Source organism: Camelus ferus, chromosome 6 (genome assembly GCF_009834535.1).
Source record: "Camelus ferus isolate YT-003-E chromosome 6, BCGSAC_Cfer_1.0, whole genome shotgun sequence".
Taxonomy (NCBI): Eukaryota; Metazoa; Chordata; class Mammalia; order Artiodactyla; family Camelidae; genus Camelus; species Camelus ferus.
Genome location: NC_045701.1, coordinates 14763749 through 14784144, shown reverse-complemented (window position 1 = coordinate 14784144; position 20396 = coordinate 14763749). Strand labels below are relative to the sequence as shown.

The 20396-nt window shown below is 42.8% G+C and overlaps 1 protein-coding gene across 1 annotated transcript in view; it reads left to right on the top strand.

Moving 5' to 3' along the window:
- The window catches only part of GLDN (gliomedin), a 55609-nt gene that overhangs the window by 10539 nt on the left and 24674 nt on the right, over nt 1–20396 (top strand). The window contains exon 2 of the mRNA XM_032481201.1: nt 11464–11515. Coding sequence (XP_032337092.1) covers nt 11464–11515 — 52 coding nt within the window. The remainder of the gene's footprint in view (nt 1–11463; nt 11516–20396) is intronic.

Sequence of the window (20396 nt, the reverse complement as noted above, 5' to 3'; positions counted from 1 at the left end):
ACAGTGCACCCTGAGGGGATTCAGGATGGAGAAAAACAGGATACTGACCCTATGGTTAAGGTGTATATCAAAGGACTTTTGCATCTTCCCACACATAGAAAAGCACTAAATTCATTATCTTGAGATGTCTGGTTTTTCTTGAATTAGCAATAATCTTTTGATGTTTGACTACCTGGGTTTTGTTTGTTTGTTTGTTCGTTTGTTTTTGCAAAAACTCCTGTATATACTGGCTCCTCCCTTACCTCTTTAGAACAGTCCTTCAGAGCTATCTGAGAGGCTATATCCTAGGCTTAAGTCCTCAGTAAATCCACGGAATAATCCTCAATTTTTAGGTTGTGTGTTTTTTTTCAGCTGATAACCTCTTCACTTACTAATGCATCCACAACTCCACAAGGACAAATATAGACTGAGGTATCTTCCAGTTTCTGAATCTAGTTTCTTGCCATACTAACAGTTTTGGAGGTGGGTCCTAGAGTAGTTTTTAAAGTCCTCCCTGGAAATTCATGCTATCCATCAAATAGGAGTTAGTGTCAGGGACTGGTGAGACTGATTTACAGGCCTTCTCTACCCGTCAGAGGTTCATTCATTCATTCATTCATTCAGCATGTCATGACTGAGCACCTACTATGTCCCACGCACTACTGTGGATGCACAAGAAACAGTATGAACAAACCGCACAAATCCCCATCCTCTTGGAGTTTATGTTTGGAGGGAGGGGGCAGGCAAGAACCAAAGTAAATAAATCATCTACAGTATTAGAATGTGATAAGTGCCATGGAGAACAATGAGACAGGGTTGAGGATTAGGGAGCAGGAAGAGGAAGATGCAATTGGAAGTCCTGTGGGTGGGGAAGCCCTCACTGAGAAGGTGATATTTGAGCAAAAACTTGAAGGAGGTGAGGGAGTGAGCCATGTGGATCTCTTAGGAAGGGCTTTCAGGCAGAGGGAACAGAAAGTGCAAAGACCCTGAGTGGGAGAGTGTCCAGAGAGCTCACAGAACAGCAAGAAGACTAGAGCAGAACAAGTGGGAGAGGGCAGAAAGAAGGAGGTCAGAGAGATAACTGGGGGAAGGAGGGACAAGAGGACCATTTCATGTAAGGCCTTGCAGGCTGTTGTAAGGACACTGACCTTTTTGGGGAGTCTTTGGAGGATTCTAGGCAATGGAGTGATATGACCCAACCTACCTTTTTGAAGAATCACTGTGATGAGACTAGACTGTGTGTGGGGAGGGTGGACAGTGGTAGCAGGGAGGCCATTTATTTAGCTGTTGCAATAATCCAGGGGAAAGAAGACAGGGTCTGAGGCCAGGGTGGTAGCAGTAGAGAGGATAAGTGGAGAGTGTCCGTATATGTCTGACAGCCAGGCTGAAGGAATTTGCTGACAGCTTGAATATGAGGTATGAGGGGGGGAAATAAAGAGTTAAATGACTTCAAGGGTTGTGGCCAAGCAGTGGAAAGATAGAATTGCCATTAATTGAGATAGAAGAACTGCAGATGGAACAAATTTAAGGGGAATATCAGGAGTTCCATTGTGGGCATGTTAACCCTGAGATTTCCATTAGATGTCCAAGCGACGAAGGTCAAAGAGGCAGCTGCATACCAGAGTCTGGAGGGGTCCTGGTTAGAGATGTACCCAGGAAATAGTGGAGATGCTGAGCATGACAATACTTACTACCTGAACACAGAGAGGCTCAAACCAAGAGTCTGTCTGCTCCTCCCTAAATCCAGATTATTTTATTTAAAGGTGTTTTATAAACAACCAAATAAAATGAATCATATTGCAAGCTTTTTGCACCTAGAGTGTTTGTCTTACCTTTATAAACACAGGACTTGACTTATCGAGTATTTGCTAATGAATAAATAAGTACTTCTAAATCAGTTAGAAATATCTTGGAAAGAAGTTTAAAAGAAATTTTTTAGTGACTAAGTAAAATGTAAGTCAGTATAACAAATGGTTAAGTGCCTGATCTGGGCAGTGTGGGTGCAATCTTTGGGTTATAGGGAAAAATAAGAAAGGAGTCCCCAAGGAATGTATAGGCTAGTGAGAGGAAAATGACAAATCCTCAAACACTTATGACACAAAGCAAGGGATAACAGGATCCTAAGAGAAGTAAGAATAACATCTCACTTGGGCAATCAGGAACGGTTTCAAGAAAGAGGTATCATCTGAGCTGAGCTGGGCAGGACTTCAGAAGGAGAGGGAAGGTAAGGAAGCTCTTGAACAGCAGGTGGTTCATTTTAGCTGGAGCATAAATAATATAGGTAGTCATGAAAATGTCTGAAAAGTCTTTACTTTCATTCTTAAAAATTATTTTGCATATACAGTTGAAAATGTTTTCTTTCCAGTACTTGAAACATGTCACCCCACTATCTTCTCACTTGCTTGTTTGCAATGAGAAGCCTGCTGTTCTCAGTCTTATTCCTCTCTATGGATTGTCTTTTCTTCCTCTGGCCGCCCCTGAGATTTACCCTTCACTGCATATTTTAAGCAGTTTTGTCCTTTTCTTCATGTTTCTTTTGCTTGTGTTTTGTTGAGCTTGTTGGAAATGCGAGTTAATAGTTCTCATTAAAATTGGGAAATTTTTCTGCTGTTATTTCTTCAAATATTTTTCTGCCCACCCTGCCAGCCAAGGATTCTAATTACACATAGATTGGGCCATTTAAATTTGTTCCATGGCTCACTGATGATCTGTTTGCGTTTTAAGTCTTTTTTCTCCATATGCTTCATTTTGGCTAGTTTCTATTGCTGTGTCTTCAAATTGACTAATCTTTCTTCTGCTCTTACTCCCATTCCGTGTACATTTCATTTCATTTCATTCATTCATTTCACACCATGGAAGGGGTGCAGCTGTTTGATTATGGTGAGGATGAATTTTTTACATTCGTTTATTGGTGATTTGAAATTTTCTCATTGTGTGAGATTTGTTCATTCATGTTTTAGCTCATTTTTAATTAGGACTTTAAAATCTTTTCCTTACTAATTTACAAATACCCCTTATGTAGGATAGTTATTTGCTTTTTGTATATTACATATGTTGCAGTATTTTTCCCTTAATAATGATTATAACATTTATTGAGAACCTAAAACTTGCCAGGGACTATGCTAAGAGTTTTAGGTATGTATGTCAAAAAGGTTCTTATGAAGTGGCCACTATTGTTATCATCATTATTATTCCCAATTTACAGACAGGTCACTGAGGCTTAGAGAAGTAAAGCATCCTGTTCAAGGTCACAGAGCCAGTGAGTGAAGGAATTGACACTTAGGTCAGACCTAGCCGTGTCTGCCTCCAAAATCCATGCTCTTCACACCACACCTTTCAGCCCTGTGCATTTTTGGGGTGTCCCCAGTGTGAGTGAATGTCACATTGGACTGTTCCCCACCCCAGATTCCAGCTGAAAGTTATTTTGCCAGAGACATCGGGTGAGGACGTTTGCTGGAACTGCTCCTTCCAACTGGGGTTGTTGAGGAGGCCTGAGCCCAAGCTGAGCTGCTTCAACATCTGTGACTCCCCAGCCTTCGCATGCAAGAGGGCTGGCCATGGCTGTGGGTGGACTCCAAACCATGACTTGTTAGTTATTTGTCCAGCATTTTATTAGAGAATCTGGGCAATGACTGAGGCAGGGTGAGAAGGAGGGCAAAGGGAAGCTGCACTGTCTCCAGCAATTCAGAACCTACTCAGCAAAATCCATGCCTTAGGGACAAGTCGTCTGAGACCCTGCTCCTCAGAGGGCAGGCTGGCTCTGCCCTATCCTGTTCCTTTTAGCAGAGCAGCAGGGGCTGGTGATAGCACGTTTTCCCCAAGGCAGTGCACTTTCACTGATGTTTGAGATGCCTTTTCATTCAGCACCCCAGCCTCTGCCTGGCTGACCCAGCCCTAACCAGCCCTGGGTGCAGAGCTCATGTAGGTGCCTCTGCTCAAGACAGTGTGAAAGGTATGCAGTATTCCCTCCAGACCAGGGGCACATCAATGATTTCTGGTTTTGCAGTGATGTCGATGTGGGTGGGGGTGGACAGTCATATCTCAGGGACCCTAATAGGATAACCCCAGCATCTCCATGCCCCTGTTTTTCTAGGGATTAGTGGAGTATTTGCCAAAACAAAGTTATCCTAAGCAAGTAGGCACAGAGAGAAGGAGGGAACCATGTACTAGATGTTCAGTTTCCCATAAACTGCTGCTCAAAAAGGAATAGTGTCTTTGGTTGAAGAGCACATTGCCCTCCCAGTTGAGTGAGTAATCAGTAATGAAGTATTTATTGAGTATCTACTATGTGCTCAATGCCACACTAATGCTGGGGAAGGGACCAGATGAGTAAACGGGGCGTACAGGGAAAGGATGAAACAGTCCCCACCATAAGAGCGCACCTGGGTGAGGAGCCAGAGTGATGCGTGAAAGAATGTGCCAACAGGCAGCCACGTGGTGATGCTGCTGGGCTGTAAAGGGGCAGTCGGTCACATGGAGGTCTTTGGGGAAGGTGGATTTATCTGGGCTCTCAGGATCCCAGACAGGATGAACTGACAGGAGCACTCAGCCCCCAGGCCATTGATGCTGGATGGCCTGGGTTTTCCTCATCTGTGCTGACAAATGCCTGGACCTTTGGCTGATCTTCCTGTGGGGCTGTAGGAAGAAGGCTGTGCCCCAGGATTTCATCCCCACACAAGGCACAGCCCACCTTCCTGTGGGGGATTGCAGATGGTCATCACCACGTCTTGATCCCAGTGTGAGTTCCTGCCTTTCACAGGGATGAGTCCAGGGTAGCTGACCCCAGCTTCAGACCCCAGGAGGGAGTCCTCCAACACCTGTGGGCTAACCTTCTAGCAGCTGGGCCACCACATTCAAAGCCCTGTCTCTTCAGTCCGAGGAATCTCAAGTCAATCACAGGCTAATTTTCGTCTCCCTGGAGCAGTTTCTAAAGAATCATTTGCATGCACATAATAACATCAATTTGCGTAATTATGGAGAGTCATTAAGGGTATTCAGTTGTCTAAGAAAAATGGAATTTAAGTTACAGAATAGGTCAAATCTGAAAGATGGCTTGGAATTTAAAGTGTTCCCCCCAGCAAACCAGAACCTGTAGTTGGGGAACTTTAGAGAAGCCATGACAGGACACATTATTTTAGCAAGTTGCTGATGACTGGCAGGTTGGCTCTCTTACTTTTTCATGAATCAGTCCTGAGAGTAAAGGTGAGAGGAAGGGAGCTAAAGAGGGTGGCCAGCCAACCACCTGAGGTTTTGTGTTCTGGTGAGCGGTGGCAGCCTATCGCATTTAGCTCTATTCATTCTGATGAAGAAGAAACACTTTTGATTAAGCCTTTCACTTTGGCACAGAAGAGATTTCTTGCAATTGACGCATATTCAACTAGTAAAAAGCTAATCTCGTATTCATATTCAGAGTAAACTAAGGCCAAAATTTGCATTTCCTATTGAATTTCAGACAACTCCTTTTGCAAAGCCTAAGCAGTATGAAAAAGTAGATATGGGGGAAAATAGGGTTCAGCTCTTGAAGCCATTTGGGGGAGACTGGGCCAGCTGCTTCACTTGCTTTCTCTGGACCTCAGCTTTCTCACCCCTCCTCCCCTGACTCTAGGTCTCTGGGTGTCCCTTCCCACCTCCGCCCCCCCCCCGACCCCCCTCCTCCCCCGCCCATGGGAGCAGAGTTTGAAATCATCTGGTCCAGCCCCTCATTTTACGGATAAGTAACAACCCCACCACAAACCCAGAGAAGCTCCATTTTATTTGTTTTATATTTGGGGGTTTGGCAAAAGAAAAATCTTATAATTGACTAATGAATAATTTGAAAATCACCAGACTAGATGACTATTCTAGTTCATTCTATGTTCATTTGTCTAGAAGCAACAGTTATTTGGGTTCCCAGGGAAAGCTGGGTCATTAGACCCATTTTTTGGAGTCGCATAATGCTTGCACACTCTCTTCTGTCTCTTTGACTTGCTAAAAACACAGGAAAGTAAAATCGCCCATAATCCCAACATATCTTTAAATGATATAAACCAAGAAGTGAAAAATCCACTTTTTATCTCCTAGCCTCAGTCTCCAAGAGAAAAAAATCTCAGTAAATTGGTTCCTGACCCTCCCAATTTTTCTCTGTGCTTGTTCAGACATATCTAGATATTCTTTGTCAACCAAAAAGTTATATTGTGTTATGTGGCTTGGGCTGTATCTTGCTTTTATCACTTTGTGAAGGAAAAGCTGGGCTGGTCTAACAAGATAACTCACAGGTCTAGGAATGTAAAGGAGAGGCTGGGCTGGTCTAACAAGATAACTCACAAATCTAAGTATTGGAATACTGATCTGAGTTCAGCTAGACTAACTTGTAAGTCTAGGTTAATTAGTGTTGGTTTGCTGTTCATGTCTTTTTGCAAGCCAGCTGGGTTTTCAAAGATACATATCTGGCTTTGGAATGTTGGTTTGCTGCCTCCCCGCCTCCACTTTTGTGATGATAATGCTGCTAAATCTGTTCCATGCCTATTGGCCGAATACCCCAAGCTTGTACTTTACCCTATAAAACCTCATGAGCACGTCTTGGAGGTGCTCAGAGCTTCGGAGCAGAAGACCCTCTGAGCCCGCCGGCGTAATACATCTGAGTACTCCAACCCTCCGAGTGGTGCTTGTTTCTTGACTGGCCTGTCGTTTCCGTAACAACTTAACAGTCTGCCAAGGCCGTCCTTCCAGATTGATACACATAGGTCTACCTCACTCTTTTTCATTTGCTTAACAAGTGCCTAACTGATGAACATTTAGGTTGTTTGCATGCTTTTACCATTTCAAACAATACTGCAAAGAGCAGTCTTGTCCAGATATCCTTGTATAATCTTCCTACAAGTCAGTTTTCCAATTCCCGGCATTTCTTTCTCTTAGAGGTTGCCAAATTATGTCCCACCTATTTTCAGTTTGAATTAAAGCCAGCTCAAGCCATCTGATGCCAGATTAGCAAGAGGTTTATTATTCTTCTCTAGGGATCCCTTCCTTGTCCATGAATTGCCGAAGCTCCATGAGTTATGCTAGTCCCGAGAGAAAACTGGAAGGTCTGGTCAGGCCACTAATGGGACGCATTCTGACTGTCTTCTCTCCCATCACCGCCGTGCACTGTCAAGGCTGGAAACAAGCCCCCATGCAGTGTGATCTGTCCTTGAGCATTGCTGCATCAGTCTTCTCACTGGAGATGCCCCTGATGCCCCACAGTGTTTCTTTGGGGAAGATGACTCCATCTCCTCAGCAACGTGCTGACAGGGGTGCGCTAAGCCCACGCTCTCAGTTCTTCATGTTAACATCCAGGGTGGCCGCTGTTGTTTCCACAGAATGTGTCCTCCTTGTGTCCCAGTGTGGCTGGGTTGGGAGGGACCTCCTACCGCCACTATGGACCTTATCCTGCACCTCACCCGCCATCTTCTCAACACCACTGGATTCTCACATCTCAGACCCAGGTTAGCAATTCGTTGTCGCCTTTTCTCAAGGCAGGCCCTCCCTGGAGACCACTGACGTACTTTCCTACTTGAACCCCGTCTCCCCAGTGGAAAAGTTCTAGGTCTGGACCCAGGCACTGCTCTATGCACGTGGAGGGGATACAGACAAAACAGCAAGTTCTTGTGCTCTCAAAACGCTTCTATACTTTGGGGAGCAGGGGCAAGTAATAAACAAATGCTTACATAAGCAACATAAAAGTTCTGCAAAGACAAAAGGCCAGGTGAGGTTATGGGGTGTGGCTGCTAGGGCTACTTTCAGATGGGGAGTCAAGGAAAGCCTTCCTGATGAAGTAATATTTGAGCTGAGGCCTTAGTGGAGATGTGGGCACAGCATACAAGGCATGGCAAAGACCCGTGATGACGGCCGGTGTGACTGGAGCCGAGAGATGGGGAGAGTGGTGGGAGGTGGCCTCTAGAGGGACAGGGCCACTTCCTGGGTGGGTCCTCCTGACACCCCCAGGACAATGAGCTCTAAGGCCTCTTCCAACTTCACCGTTTTCAAATCTTAAATCAGAATTTAGGAAGTCCTTTATGCCAAATGTGACTCCAGAATTTGACAAGCGAGATTCTGTGACTTTCGATTTTGAATTTTCTTGTTTTCATCCAAACTCTTTATTACTATTACCAGAAGAAAAAAAAAGTTTCTGATTTTCTTATGGCCACACTTCTTCATACTATGATACAATCTAACTTAGCCCAAGTTTGTGAAGAGAATATTCCTGAGTGAAGATGAACACAGTTTACTGGTAAATGTCTAAATTGACATTTGCATATAAATGAAGCCAAAAGGTCAGGAAGGGAGAACTCCCTCTTCATCATTTTTCACAGAAGCTGTGCCAACCCCAGACCAGTGCTGAGTGTAAAAGAGAAAGGTTAATTTTCCCTATTGATGCTTCTGTTGTTTCCAACTACTTCTGCCGTGATTCCTCCAGGCAACAAATGAAGCATTGTGAAGTCTTTAATGGTCCTCTCAGTGGACAATTATACTTTTTTTTTTACGATGATAAATTGTGTAGTGCAGCTGATTACATTCATTTATGAAAGTGACTAAAAGCAGTGAATCAAAATTTCTTCTGTCTGGTTATGTTAAGATAACCATCAGAGCCATAATAGAAGGTGCAGTAGACCTGGAATCAGGAAACCTGGAGTTGAGCCTGGCTCTGCAGTGAGCAAGCTGTGTGACCTTGAGTGAGTGACATCACCTGGCTAAGCCTCTCTGTCCTTATCTGTACAAAAGGGAGAGTCCCGCTGCCCAGTATACTTCAGCTCGGGGAGCCGTTGGGTCTGGGAGGGGAGGCTGAATTACAGGGACGATGTTCCAAGCACCTGGGATGTTTCAAGGCACTTGTTTAGCTGGAGGTGGTTTATACTATACGTGTTCATTGTATTATTCATCTTTAGACTGTTGACACACGTTTCATACTTTGGTGGTATGTAGGATACATTTCAGAATAAATTTCTAAAGCGGTCAATAAGTACCTGCTGATAAACCTGACAAAAAGTGAATACAGTACTCTGGATCTCCTGGCAAACAATAAACCTAGGTAGAAGACAAAACAATTTTCCCTTCCAATCAAAACATATTCTTACTGAAAAGAGCTGAATTGAGAGAGTAATCAGTGGAAATTTTGAATAAAACAAAAGGGCATATCATGCTTAGTACAGCTCCTTCCCACCCTGGTTCTCCACTCCCCCCATTTGAGGTTTTTCAGGTTTCTCTCCAGAAATAGTCTAGAAAGACAGAGAATCTTGAAAGCAGCCAGAGAGAAGCATATAGAAGCATTTTGGTGTCCACTACTTTTTTATATAAATGAAAGCACGTTACACATGCTGCTCTGTCCATGGTAATTTTTTTCATTTATCGTGGAATATCAGCTTTATGGATTTAAATTTAGTCTTTTTTGTGCTATTTCATTGTATGGACACGCTACATTTTATCTAACAAGACCTCGCTGAAAAATATTTAGGTTGTTTCTAGTTTGTGTTCTTACCCACATTTCTGTAGCAACCATCTTTGTACTTAATCTTCTCACACATGTATGAGTGTTTCTGGAGAATAAATCTCAAAGTGTAACAGATGGAACAAAACATAGATCCATTTAGACTTTAGTAAATATTGTCAAAATGGCCTCCAAAGAAACCCTATCTTTCTACCCTTCTATCAACAGACACGAGAGCGCTACTTTCCTGACACCCTGGTGAAATGTGCTGTTATTCTTTTTATTTACAAACCTAAGAGCTAAAAGTAATATTTCATGATTTGATTTACTTTTTTTAACAATAAATGAAGATAAGGCACTCTTTTTTTTTTTTTTTTCCTCCAAACTTCCTGTTTGAGTCCATTGCCCATTTTCCTTTTGGTTTTTTGTTCCTTTGCTTTGTAACAGCTCTTTATATACAAGCCCTTTGCAATTATTTTTCTAAGTTTGTGTTTCTCCTTTGTTGTTGCCTGTAGTATTTTACCTCTTGCAGAAATTTTTAATTATTAGAATTTATCACATTCTTTCCGTATACAGTATAGGGGTTGTTTCTTTCTTAGAAATGTCTTTCCTACTCTAGAGCCATTATAAATATTTTCCCCACAGTTTCCTTCAGTATTTTCACTGGTTTGTTTTTAACTTTTAAATTTTTGATCAGTGTTGCTTAATTAATTTTTTTAGTGTAAGGAGTGAAGTAGGAACCCAGCTTTTTGGTTTTTCCCTGGATGTCCATCCAGTTGTCTCAACTTCATTTCTCAACTAATAAGTTTTCTTCCCACAGTTTTGAAATGCCACATTATTTGGGTTTAAAAATAGCACTGTCTGTAAACTGAAAGTTCTTGGGTAGATTAGCTAAGTCATTTCTGGCCTATTCAAGGAGCCATCAAAACAGTAGCATAAAAGAGTGTCCTTATCAGATGCCAGGCCCAGTTATAAGTGTATTTCATATTTTTGCTCGTTTAATCCACATAGCCATGCTATAAGTAAGACTGGTACTATTAGCTCCATTTACAGACAAGGACACTACAGCAGAGAAGTTAAGTAATTTCCCCAAGGTCACACTGCTTGTGCATGGCAAAGCCATGATTTGAACACCAGCAGTTTGACTTTAGGACTCAAGCTTCTATCCACACTCTCTACCTCTTCCACGAAATAGGAAACACTTTTGTGTGCCCTTCCTAAATGCCAGACATTGTTCTAAGAACTTCACATATAATAACTTACGCTTCACAACAATCCTAAGATGTACATCTTCCAGAGAAGGAGGAATTTTGCCCTACCTTTAGAGCAGCAAAGAATCAGAAAAGTGTTTGAATCAGGGCTGACCCGATCAGATTTGGGTTTTGTGACGCTCATTAGGAGCAGCGTGGAGAATGGGTGGGGGAAGGAGTGTAGACTGGTGTGTGGGAACCAGGTGTCCGGCTGGTACCACGATGCAGTGACCGTCCACCGCAGGTGTCATCCAGCGTGAGTAGGCAGTGTCCATGTGGCTTGAGAATCACTGACTAGAGGCAGTTTCCACATGCCAGGCGTGGTGCTGCCTCAGCCCTCAAGGGCAGGTACTTAGATCATCTACATTTTCAGAGGAAACCAAAGGGTTGAATGGTTTAGGACTTCACTTGTACTCACCCAGCTCGTAAGTGCTTGCTTCTAAGCACTAAGTTCACCAGCCCTCCTTATTCAGACACAGAGATTAAGCCCTTCAGACTTGGGGTGCTGGCTTGGATTTGGGCTTGGTGATTCCTTCCCCATCCTCTGCCTTCTCAGAGTTTGATAAAAATCGAGGAGATTCTGTTGATGATGTTGATAGATGTATTGTTTATATTAAAAGAATAGCTCTTTTAAAGGTTTCTTTTCAGTTTTAGGTTAACTTTTCCTCAGACTTCTGCATATTCTCCAGAAGTCATTCTGTGAACTTTTACAGTTGCTTTTATAATTGCTGTAAAGGGGAAGTTTCAGGGTCCACTACCTCCTGCACTGCTGTTAACCGCCCTCTCTCCCCGCAGATCCGAGTGATGGTGGACCTGTGCAACAGCACCAGGGGTATCTGCCTGACAGGTAAGCTGGCCCCGCGCTGGCCGCAAGCAGCTCACACGGGAAACACGTGGGCTGGCCAAGGGATCAGGGACAAAATAAACACCTAGGAACACTTTAGATTGTAAAAATACATGTTGATTTACTTTTACCAGCTGTTTCTAATGGGCTGAAAATCAATTGTAATGTAATTATGAAAAATAGTATTTTCAGCATTGCTATAGAAATAGAGCCATAAAAAATAACCAGGTCTTGGGTAATTAGAAATATGTGCTCCCTTGAACTGAGGCCATAGCTGTTTTCCTTATTCCCATTAGTTTTTTAAAAGGGATAAGAAAGGAAGAAGGGAAGGAAGGAAGGAAGGCAGGCAGGCAGGCCTTGCTAAGTAGTAGGGATCTCTTACCAGAAGTAATTCTTTCCCTACATCCTGCATATAGCTTGAATGGGAAGCTCTAGACGCAAACTCCTCATTAGTCAAGAAGACATTTTTTATGAGAAGTGCTCTGTGTGGTGCCTGCTGTGCTGGGTGGGACTGAAGGCTGGTCACACTCTACCCTACTCCACTCAATGAATCCTGAGCAAATAAGAAGGAGGGAATTAACCTTGAGGCACCTCAAGCTTTGGGATCTGAAATGGTTGATGGGGGAGGGGGGGCGAGGAAGAGGGGAGTGGTTTTGATGTGGTTATACCAGAGACCTGATTCCCATCTGCAGGGAGGGACGCCTGCCTCCTGCCTTCAGAAGCTCACAGGGGGAACACGGGTACTGGCCAAAGGGCTAGGGACACAATAAACACCTATGAACACTTTAGGTTATAAACATACACATTGGTTTACTGTTACCAGATGTTTTTAATAGGACTGAAAATCAACTCTAATATAATTATGAAAAATAATATTTTCAGTATTGTCATAGTAGTATGGCCATGGAGAGTAACTAGGTCTTAGGTAATTAGAAATGCATGCTCCCTTGAACGGAGGCCAATCACCCAATTCATTGCCCCACCCCTCCACTCCCACCAGGCACTAACCCGGCCCAAGATTGGGCCTGCGGTGCCTGATTCCAGACACTGCATTTCCTGCCTCTTTGGAGGGGGTGTAACATTCCGAGGAAGCAGAGGGAAATTATTTTTGCATTAAACGTCTATTATGGAGAGGCTCAGATCAAAATGGCAGAGTACAAAAAGCCTGAGCTCACTTCTTCCCACGGACACACCAAAACTACAACTACCTGTAGAAAGACTATGTCTAAGAATGGCATGAGGACTAGCAGAGCAGATTTTCTACAACTAAGGATATAAAGAAAAGGACACATTGAGACTGGTAGGAGGGGCAGAGACACAGCTGAGTCAGAACCTACACCCCCAGTGCAGCAACCCAGAAGCAGGAGGGATGTCACAACTGCAGGGGTCCCCCCAGAGGAGCGAGGGGCCTGAGCCCCACATCAGGCCTCTCGCCTGGGGCACCTGCACAGGGAAGCTGAGCCCACATGACACCTGGCTTTGAAAACCAGTGGAGCTGACATCCAGCTGAGCTGGAGGGCTATGGGAAACCAAGACTCAGCTCCTGAAGGGCTTGCACACAAACTCCCTAGCTCTGACTCCCAGCACAGAGGCAGAGCTTGAAAAGTGCTTAGTCATCTGAGAAGGAGACTCATTGACTCATTTTAGGGCGTTTGCTAGAGGAGCAGGGATCTGAGGATCTTTCTCTAGGGATGGAAGTGCTGACAGATAGCATTTCATCTTCACTCCCCACCTAGCTGGCTCGGCAATGGCAGGCACCATTTCCATCACTCTCCATCAGCCTTACTAACACTGTGTGCCCCACCCTGAGGACCACTCCATCAGGCCCCTCCAAAGTGGCTCCCACTCCAGGGGGCCAGCCCCACCCACCAATATGCCTGCAGTGGTCATGGCCCAACCACAACAGGAGGGTGGACACAGCCTACACGGGATTCCCCTGGGGCATCTGGCTCTGGTGACTGGGAGTGGATTGTAGCACTGAGCCCCACAGGATACCTTCCACTCTTTCAAGACCAGGAGATGTAGCTGACATACCTAATACATAGAAACAAACACAGAGAGGCAAAATGAAGAGACAAAGGAATATCTTCCAAATGGAAAAAAAAAGACAAAACATCAGAAAAGGAACTAAATTAAAGAGAAATAAGCAATTAACAAGATAAAAAGTTCAAAGTATAAACATGTCCACTGACTCCAGAGAACAATGGATTAACTTAGTGAGAACTTCAACAAAGAGAGAAAAAATATAAAAAAGAACTAATCAGAACTGAAGAATACAATAACTGAAATGAAAAATACACTAGAGGGAATCAACAGCAGATTAGAGGATGCAGAACAGATCAGTGATCTGGAAGACAGGGTAGTGGAAATCACCTAATCAGAGCAGCAAAAAGAAAAAGGAATTTTTAAAAAATGAGATAGTTTAAGGGACCTCTGGGTCAAGTGCACTAACATTTGCATTACAGGTGTCCCAGAAGAGTAAGAAGAGAGAGAAAGGGACAGAAAACCCACGTAAAGAAATAATGCCTGGAAACTTCCCTAACTGGGCAAAGGAAACAGACATCCAAGTCCAGGAAGCAGAGAGATGCCCCCAAAAGATAAACCCAAAGAGGCCCACAACAAGAGACATTATAGTTAAAATGTCAAAAGTTAAAGATAGAGAGAGAATCTTAAAAGCATCAAGAAAAAATTAGTTATGTACAAGGGAACCCCCACGAGATTATCAGATGATTTTTCAGCAGAAACTTTGCAAGCCAGAAGGGAGTTGCACCATATATTGTAAATACTACAAGGAAAAAAATTACAACCAAAAATAGTTTACCCAGCAAGGTTATCACTCAGAATTGAAGGAGATGTAGAGTTTCCCAGACAAGCAAAAGCTTTTAAAGGAGTTCATTACCACTGGACAGGCCTTATAAGAAATGTTAAAGGGTCTTTATGATTATTTTTTTATTGAAGTATAGTCAGTTTATATTGTTGTATTAATTCCTGGTGTACAGCATAGTGATTCAGTTATACACACACACACATATATATTCCTTTTCATATTCTTTTTCATTGTAGGATTTTGTAAGATACTGAATATAGATTCCTGTGCTATATAGTAGGACCTTATTGTTCATCTATTTTATATATAGTATCTACAAATCTCAGACTCCCAATTTATCCCTCCACCCTCCCCTTCCCCCCCTGGTAACCATAAGTTTGTTTTCAATGTCTGTGAGTCTATCTCTGTTTTGTAAATAAGTTCTGTTTTTAAGATTCCACATATAAGTGATATCACATGGTATTTTTCTTTCCCTTTCTGGCTTATTTCACTTAGTATGATGATCTCCAGTTCCATCTATGTTGCTGAAAATGGCATTATTTTATTCTTTTTTATGGCTGAGTAGTATTCCAGTGTGTGTGTGTGTGTGTGTGTGTATTACATCTCTATCCAGTCATTTGTTGATGGACATTTATATTGCTTCCATGTCTTGGCTATTGTAAATAGTGCTGCTATGAACATTGGGGTTTTTTCCAGATATATGCCCAGAAGTGGGATTGCTGGATAATAAGGTAAGACTGTTTTCAGTTCTTTAAGGAATCTCCATACTGTTTTCCATAATGGCTGCACCAAACTACATTCCCACCAACAATGTAGGAGGGTTCCCTTTTCTCCACACCCTCTCCAGCATTTATCATTTGTGGACTTTTTAACTGATGGGCATTCTGACTGGTGTGAGGTGATACCTCATTGTAGGTTTGATTTGCATTTCTCTGATAATTAGCTCAATGCGCACTTGAAGAGAATGTATGTTTTGGTGTTTTGGGATGTAATGTCCTCAAAATATCAATTAAGTCTAACTGTTCTATTGTGTCATTTAGCAACTCCATTGCCTTACTGATTTTCTGTCTGGAAGATCCATCCAATGATGTTAGTAGTGTGTTAAAGTCTCCTACTATTACTGTATTCAAAGGGACTTCTTCAAATGAAAAAGAAAAGGCCATAACTAGAAATTAGAAAGTTATGAAAAAAAAAATCATTGGTAAAGGCAAACACATAGGAAAGGTAGAGGATCAACCACCTATAAAGATAGTATTAAGGTTAAAAGGAAGAAGTAGTAAAAAAAAAATTATGTCTAATTAAGTGATACACAAATAAAAAGATGTAAAATGTGACGTCAGAAACATAAAATGAAGGGAGGAGACATAAAACTGTAGTACTTTTAGAATGCACTCAAACTTAAGTGACCTTCAACTTAAAATAGACTGCTATTTACATAAATTGTTACATATGAACCTCTAACTAAGGAGGTAAAAGATCTATAGCTGGAAAACTACAAGACACTGATGAAAGAAACTGAAGATGACACAAACAGATCGAAAGATACACTGTACTCATGGATTGAAAGAATAAATAAAATGACCATACTACCCAAGGCAATCTACAGAGTCAATGTAATCCCTATCAAAATGCCAATGGCATTTTTCACAGAACTGAAACAAATAATCCTAAAATTTGCATGGAACCACAAATAACCCCAAATAGCAAAACAATCTTAAGAAAGAAGAGCAAAGGACTCTGTGATTTGAAACTATATTACAAAGATACAGTAATCAAAACTGTAGGGTTCTGGCACAGAAACAGACGACATAGATCCATGGAACAGAATAGAGAGGCTGGAAATAAACTCATGCTTACACAGGCAATTAATTTTTGACAGGAGCCAAGAACAGAAGTGGAGAAAAGACAGTCTCTTAAATAAATGATGTTGGGGAAGCTGGACAGCCCCACACACAGGATCCAAACAGGACCACTTTCTTACACTATATGCAAAAATAAACTCAAGATGGATTAATGACTTAAATATAAGACCTGAATCCATAAAACTCCTAAAAGAAAACACAGGCAGTATACTCTATGACATCAGTCTTAGCAATATTTTTTTTAGCTCTGTCTTCACAGGCAAGGGCAACAAAAGCAAAAATAAACAAATGGGACTACATCAAGCTTTTTAAAGCTTTTGCACAATGAAGGAAACTGAACAAAAAGGCAACCAAACAAATGGGAGAAGATATTTGCCAATGATATATTTGATAAGGGGTTAATATGCAAAATATATAAAGAACTCAACTCAACTCAAAAAACAAACAATTCAATTAAAAAAATGGGCAGAGGACATTTTTCCAAGGAAGACATACAGGTGACCAACAGACACATGAAAAGATGCTCAACATCACTAATTGTCAGGGAAATGCAAATCAAAACCACAGTGAGATCACCTCACTCCTCTGTCAGAATGGCTATTATCAAAAAGACAACTAAAAACGTGTGTCAAAAAGATAGAGAGAAGGGAAGCCTCATGCGTACTGTTGGTGGGAATGTAAATTGGTGCAGCCACTGTGGAAAACAGTATGTAGGTTCCTCAAAAAGTTAAAAATAGAACTACTATATGGTCCAGAAATTCCACTTCTGGGTATTTATTTGAAAAAAATAAAAAACTAATTAGAAAATAATATATGCACCCCTATGTTCATTGCAGCATTATTACAGCAGCCAAAATATGGAAGCAACCTAAATGCCCATCGATAGATGAATGGATAAAGAAGATACACACACACACACACAATAGAGTATAATGGAGTACTATTCATCCCTTAAAAAGAATGAAATCTTGCCATTTATGACAACATGGATGGACCTAGAGGGTATAATGCTAACTGAAATAAGTCTGACAGAGAAAGACAAATATTCTATTTCACTTATATGTGGAATCCAAAAAACAAAACAAATGAACAAACATAACAAAACAAACAGGATTATGGATACAGAGACCAAATGGGTGGTTGCCAGAGGGGAGAGGGGTTGGGGGATAAGTGAAATACATGAGGGAGATTAAGGGGTGCAAACTTCCAGTTATAAAATACATAAGTCATAGGGATGTAATGTTCAGCACAGGGAATATAGTATTATTGCAGTAACTTTATATGGTGACAGATGGTTACTAGACTTACCATGGTGACCAATTTGTAATGTATATAAGTGTTGAAGCACTATGTAGTACGCCTGAAACTAATATAATATTGTACGTCAACTCTACTTTAACTAAAAAAAGAAAAAAAGAAAAAAATCTATTATGAAGTAAATGCACAGCTCTCACGGACTTTAAAGATAACCACAAGACTTTGAAGCCATCTGAAGCTTTTATTGGGTCTCCTCAGTCTATGACCCCAGGCTCTGGGGAGGCCCCAGTCACTTCACAGAGCTACACTGGTGGAGGCTGAGAAACTGTGCACAGTGCACACGGAGTTATAAGAAACCTCTTCTGGATTATTCTCCCCAGTACCTCTCCTTACCTGCCATGCATCAGGAAGTCTGTGTGAGTTGGCTGAGTGACTAAACCTGTGATTTATGTAGGTGGTTAATGGGGATGATGGACTGGTAAGAAAGATGCTTCCCAGAGGAACCCCAAGTCCAAGTCTGACTCTTGTTCATTTAGTTTAGCCTCAGAGAGAAAATCTGTAATCCTGTGGCTTCTTGGAAAATGCTAATTGAATTACTTAAGTCACACTTTGGCCCTCACATAAAATTAAATACCTTCTGAACAGCTTGGTCCTTTATTCTGAAATCCTTGTGGCTTAATAAGCACTTTTCTTCCATCTCTGGAAGTCCTTTTTCAGCGTTCCCATGTGTGACAGTAATGAGCGCTGGAGAAATGCTCAAATGGATGGAATTACAGGCACAAAAGCCCTTTTGAGAGGCACAGGAAAAACCTCTTCCTTTTTTATTTTTATAGTGATAGAATGAGAGCAGGGCTGTTCAGTGAATGCGGGCTGGAGCCATTGAGAGCACTTAGGGAAGATTGGCGGGATCGCATCTGTGCTGGAGACGAGTTGAGGAGGTTATTCTTTGGCACCTCAAAATGCTTTTCAAAAGCCAGCACCTTCTTCTTTCATGCCAGTTTGAAATTGGGCCTCCTTTTACACAGAAAGCTCTTCAATTAAAACTTAGATGTGAAAAGTACAAGTTGCAAAGCGAGGTGGTGCCTTGGAATAGACCAGACTGCCGAGATTGGGGGCGGGGAGCACAGGACCCAGGACTGAACTGGGCAACTTTAGTGGGAGGAGCAGAGAGCCTGGGTCCAGAGCCCCCAGAAAATGCCCTCAGGAAGGGTTTCCAGGGCAGACCCTGGGCTTGAGGTCTGAGAACAAGATCTAGCTTTACACTGGATTCATCTTTGAAAAGGCAGGTGTTTGTGACTTGAGGCTAGTCCAGATGTGACCATGAAACCCTATTCTGGTTCCTTTTCCAGGACTTGGGTGTGGCTGTTATGGGGACAAGGATAGATGCTGTGTCATTTTGTGCAGCCTGTGACATCTCAGGTGAATAGTGGGGGCAGTTCACTAGCTAGAGGAGTTAGGGGGTTTTGCTAGTGCAGAATTTGTCAAACAACATGGTTTTCTGGATGCGTCTTACCCCTGAGCCCAGATGGCCTTGGGACCCCAGAGGCATCTTCTGGAAGAGCAGGTATCTTGAAGAAGGCAGCTTCTTTGGTAATTCTTCACTTCTAGTGGCCTCCACATACAGGCTTGTTGGAAAATCTCTAAACCATCATATTGCTAAACTGCTTGTTGGGACAGAGGTGCTTCCAATCCGCAGTGCCCATTCTCCTGGCAGCCAAGTCACTCCAGCCCCCTGATAGCACTCCTTATCCTACACCCAGGCAGGCATTAGTAATGGATCACAGTTACTGCCGAGCATGGCCTCAGGTCTCAGGTCATTCTTTTCTAGTGTTGCAAAAAGTTGTACTAATTGATTAGAACTGGCACTTGAAATAAAACCTATTTGCCATCCCTACTCTTTCTTAAGGTTGCATGACCATAATCCAAAGTTGATGTGCACCAAATAAATGAGATTGGACCAAAGCTGCAGCTTAATGGGGTCATGTAAGGAAAGACAGATACCTTTCCACGTCAGGTGCCCTAGGACTGGCAGAATAGCTGGCAGCAGGGGTGGTTGCAGAGGGTGTACCAGCATACAAAGGGTGGGAACCGAGACCCCAAAGGTACAGCCCGTGCCACCCTTGGTAAACAGATGGACAGGCCATTCTCAGGAGCAGCTCGTGCAGCTGATGATGTTTTCACTCGACTGGCCTCACTGAGCAGACTAGCTGGTTGTTTAGGGTAGGTGGATTCAGGCTGTGGGTGTGAGAGCTCAGATCCTCCCAGGTGGTCCCTTAAGGAGCGCCAGGCATGCCTGCCTCCCAAGGGAAAGGGAGTTCCACACCCACTTTGACCAGAGCTCCTGTCTAGCCCTGAAGCTGTGGCTGACATGAATCCAAGCCCCAGGGAGTCCTTGCTGAGAGTAGGCGCAGAAGAAAATCAGGATACAGACCTCAGAGGTGCTCCAGGCCTGGTGGTATCAGGTTTATGAAGTTTCATCTTTTACTAGCTCTTTCTATGGTAGCAGAACCAGACTGGATTTTTTGGCTTCTTTTTTTTTTTTTTTTCCCCTCTTGCAGCAAAAACTTAGGAAATGTGTAGCTGTTTCCCCTGTGGTCATTATTGGGCTAAGCAGGTAACTTGGGTCAGGCAACACCAGTTCTGACACCATCCCAGGGTAAAAGAGGGGCTACTAAAAGGAGATTAGAGATAACGCATCTTCTCCTGTGATTTGGAATGGCTGTGGCAGGAGGAGTCGAGGGTCAGGTTTTCTAGAGGCCTGTAGCGTTAGCCACTGGCCAGTGTCTGCCCTTGAAGTCAGGAAAAGAGATTTACATTTTTTATCATTCCCCGTAACTATGATGCTTGTACTTCCTGTCTTGCCCCTCACAGGCCCGGGGGTCTCAGCCACCCTGTGACTCAGGAATGCAGCGCACACACCCAGCCCTAGCCCTCCCTG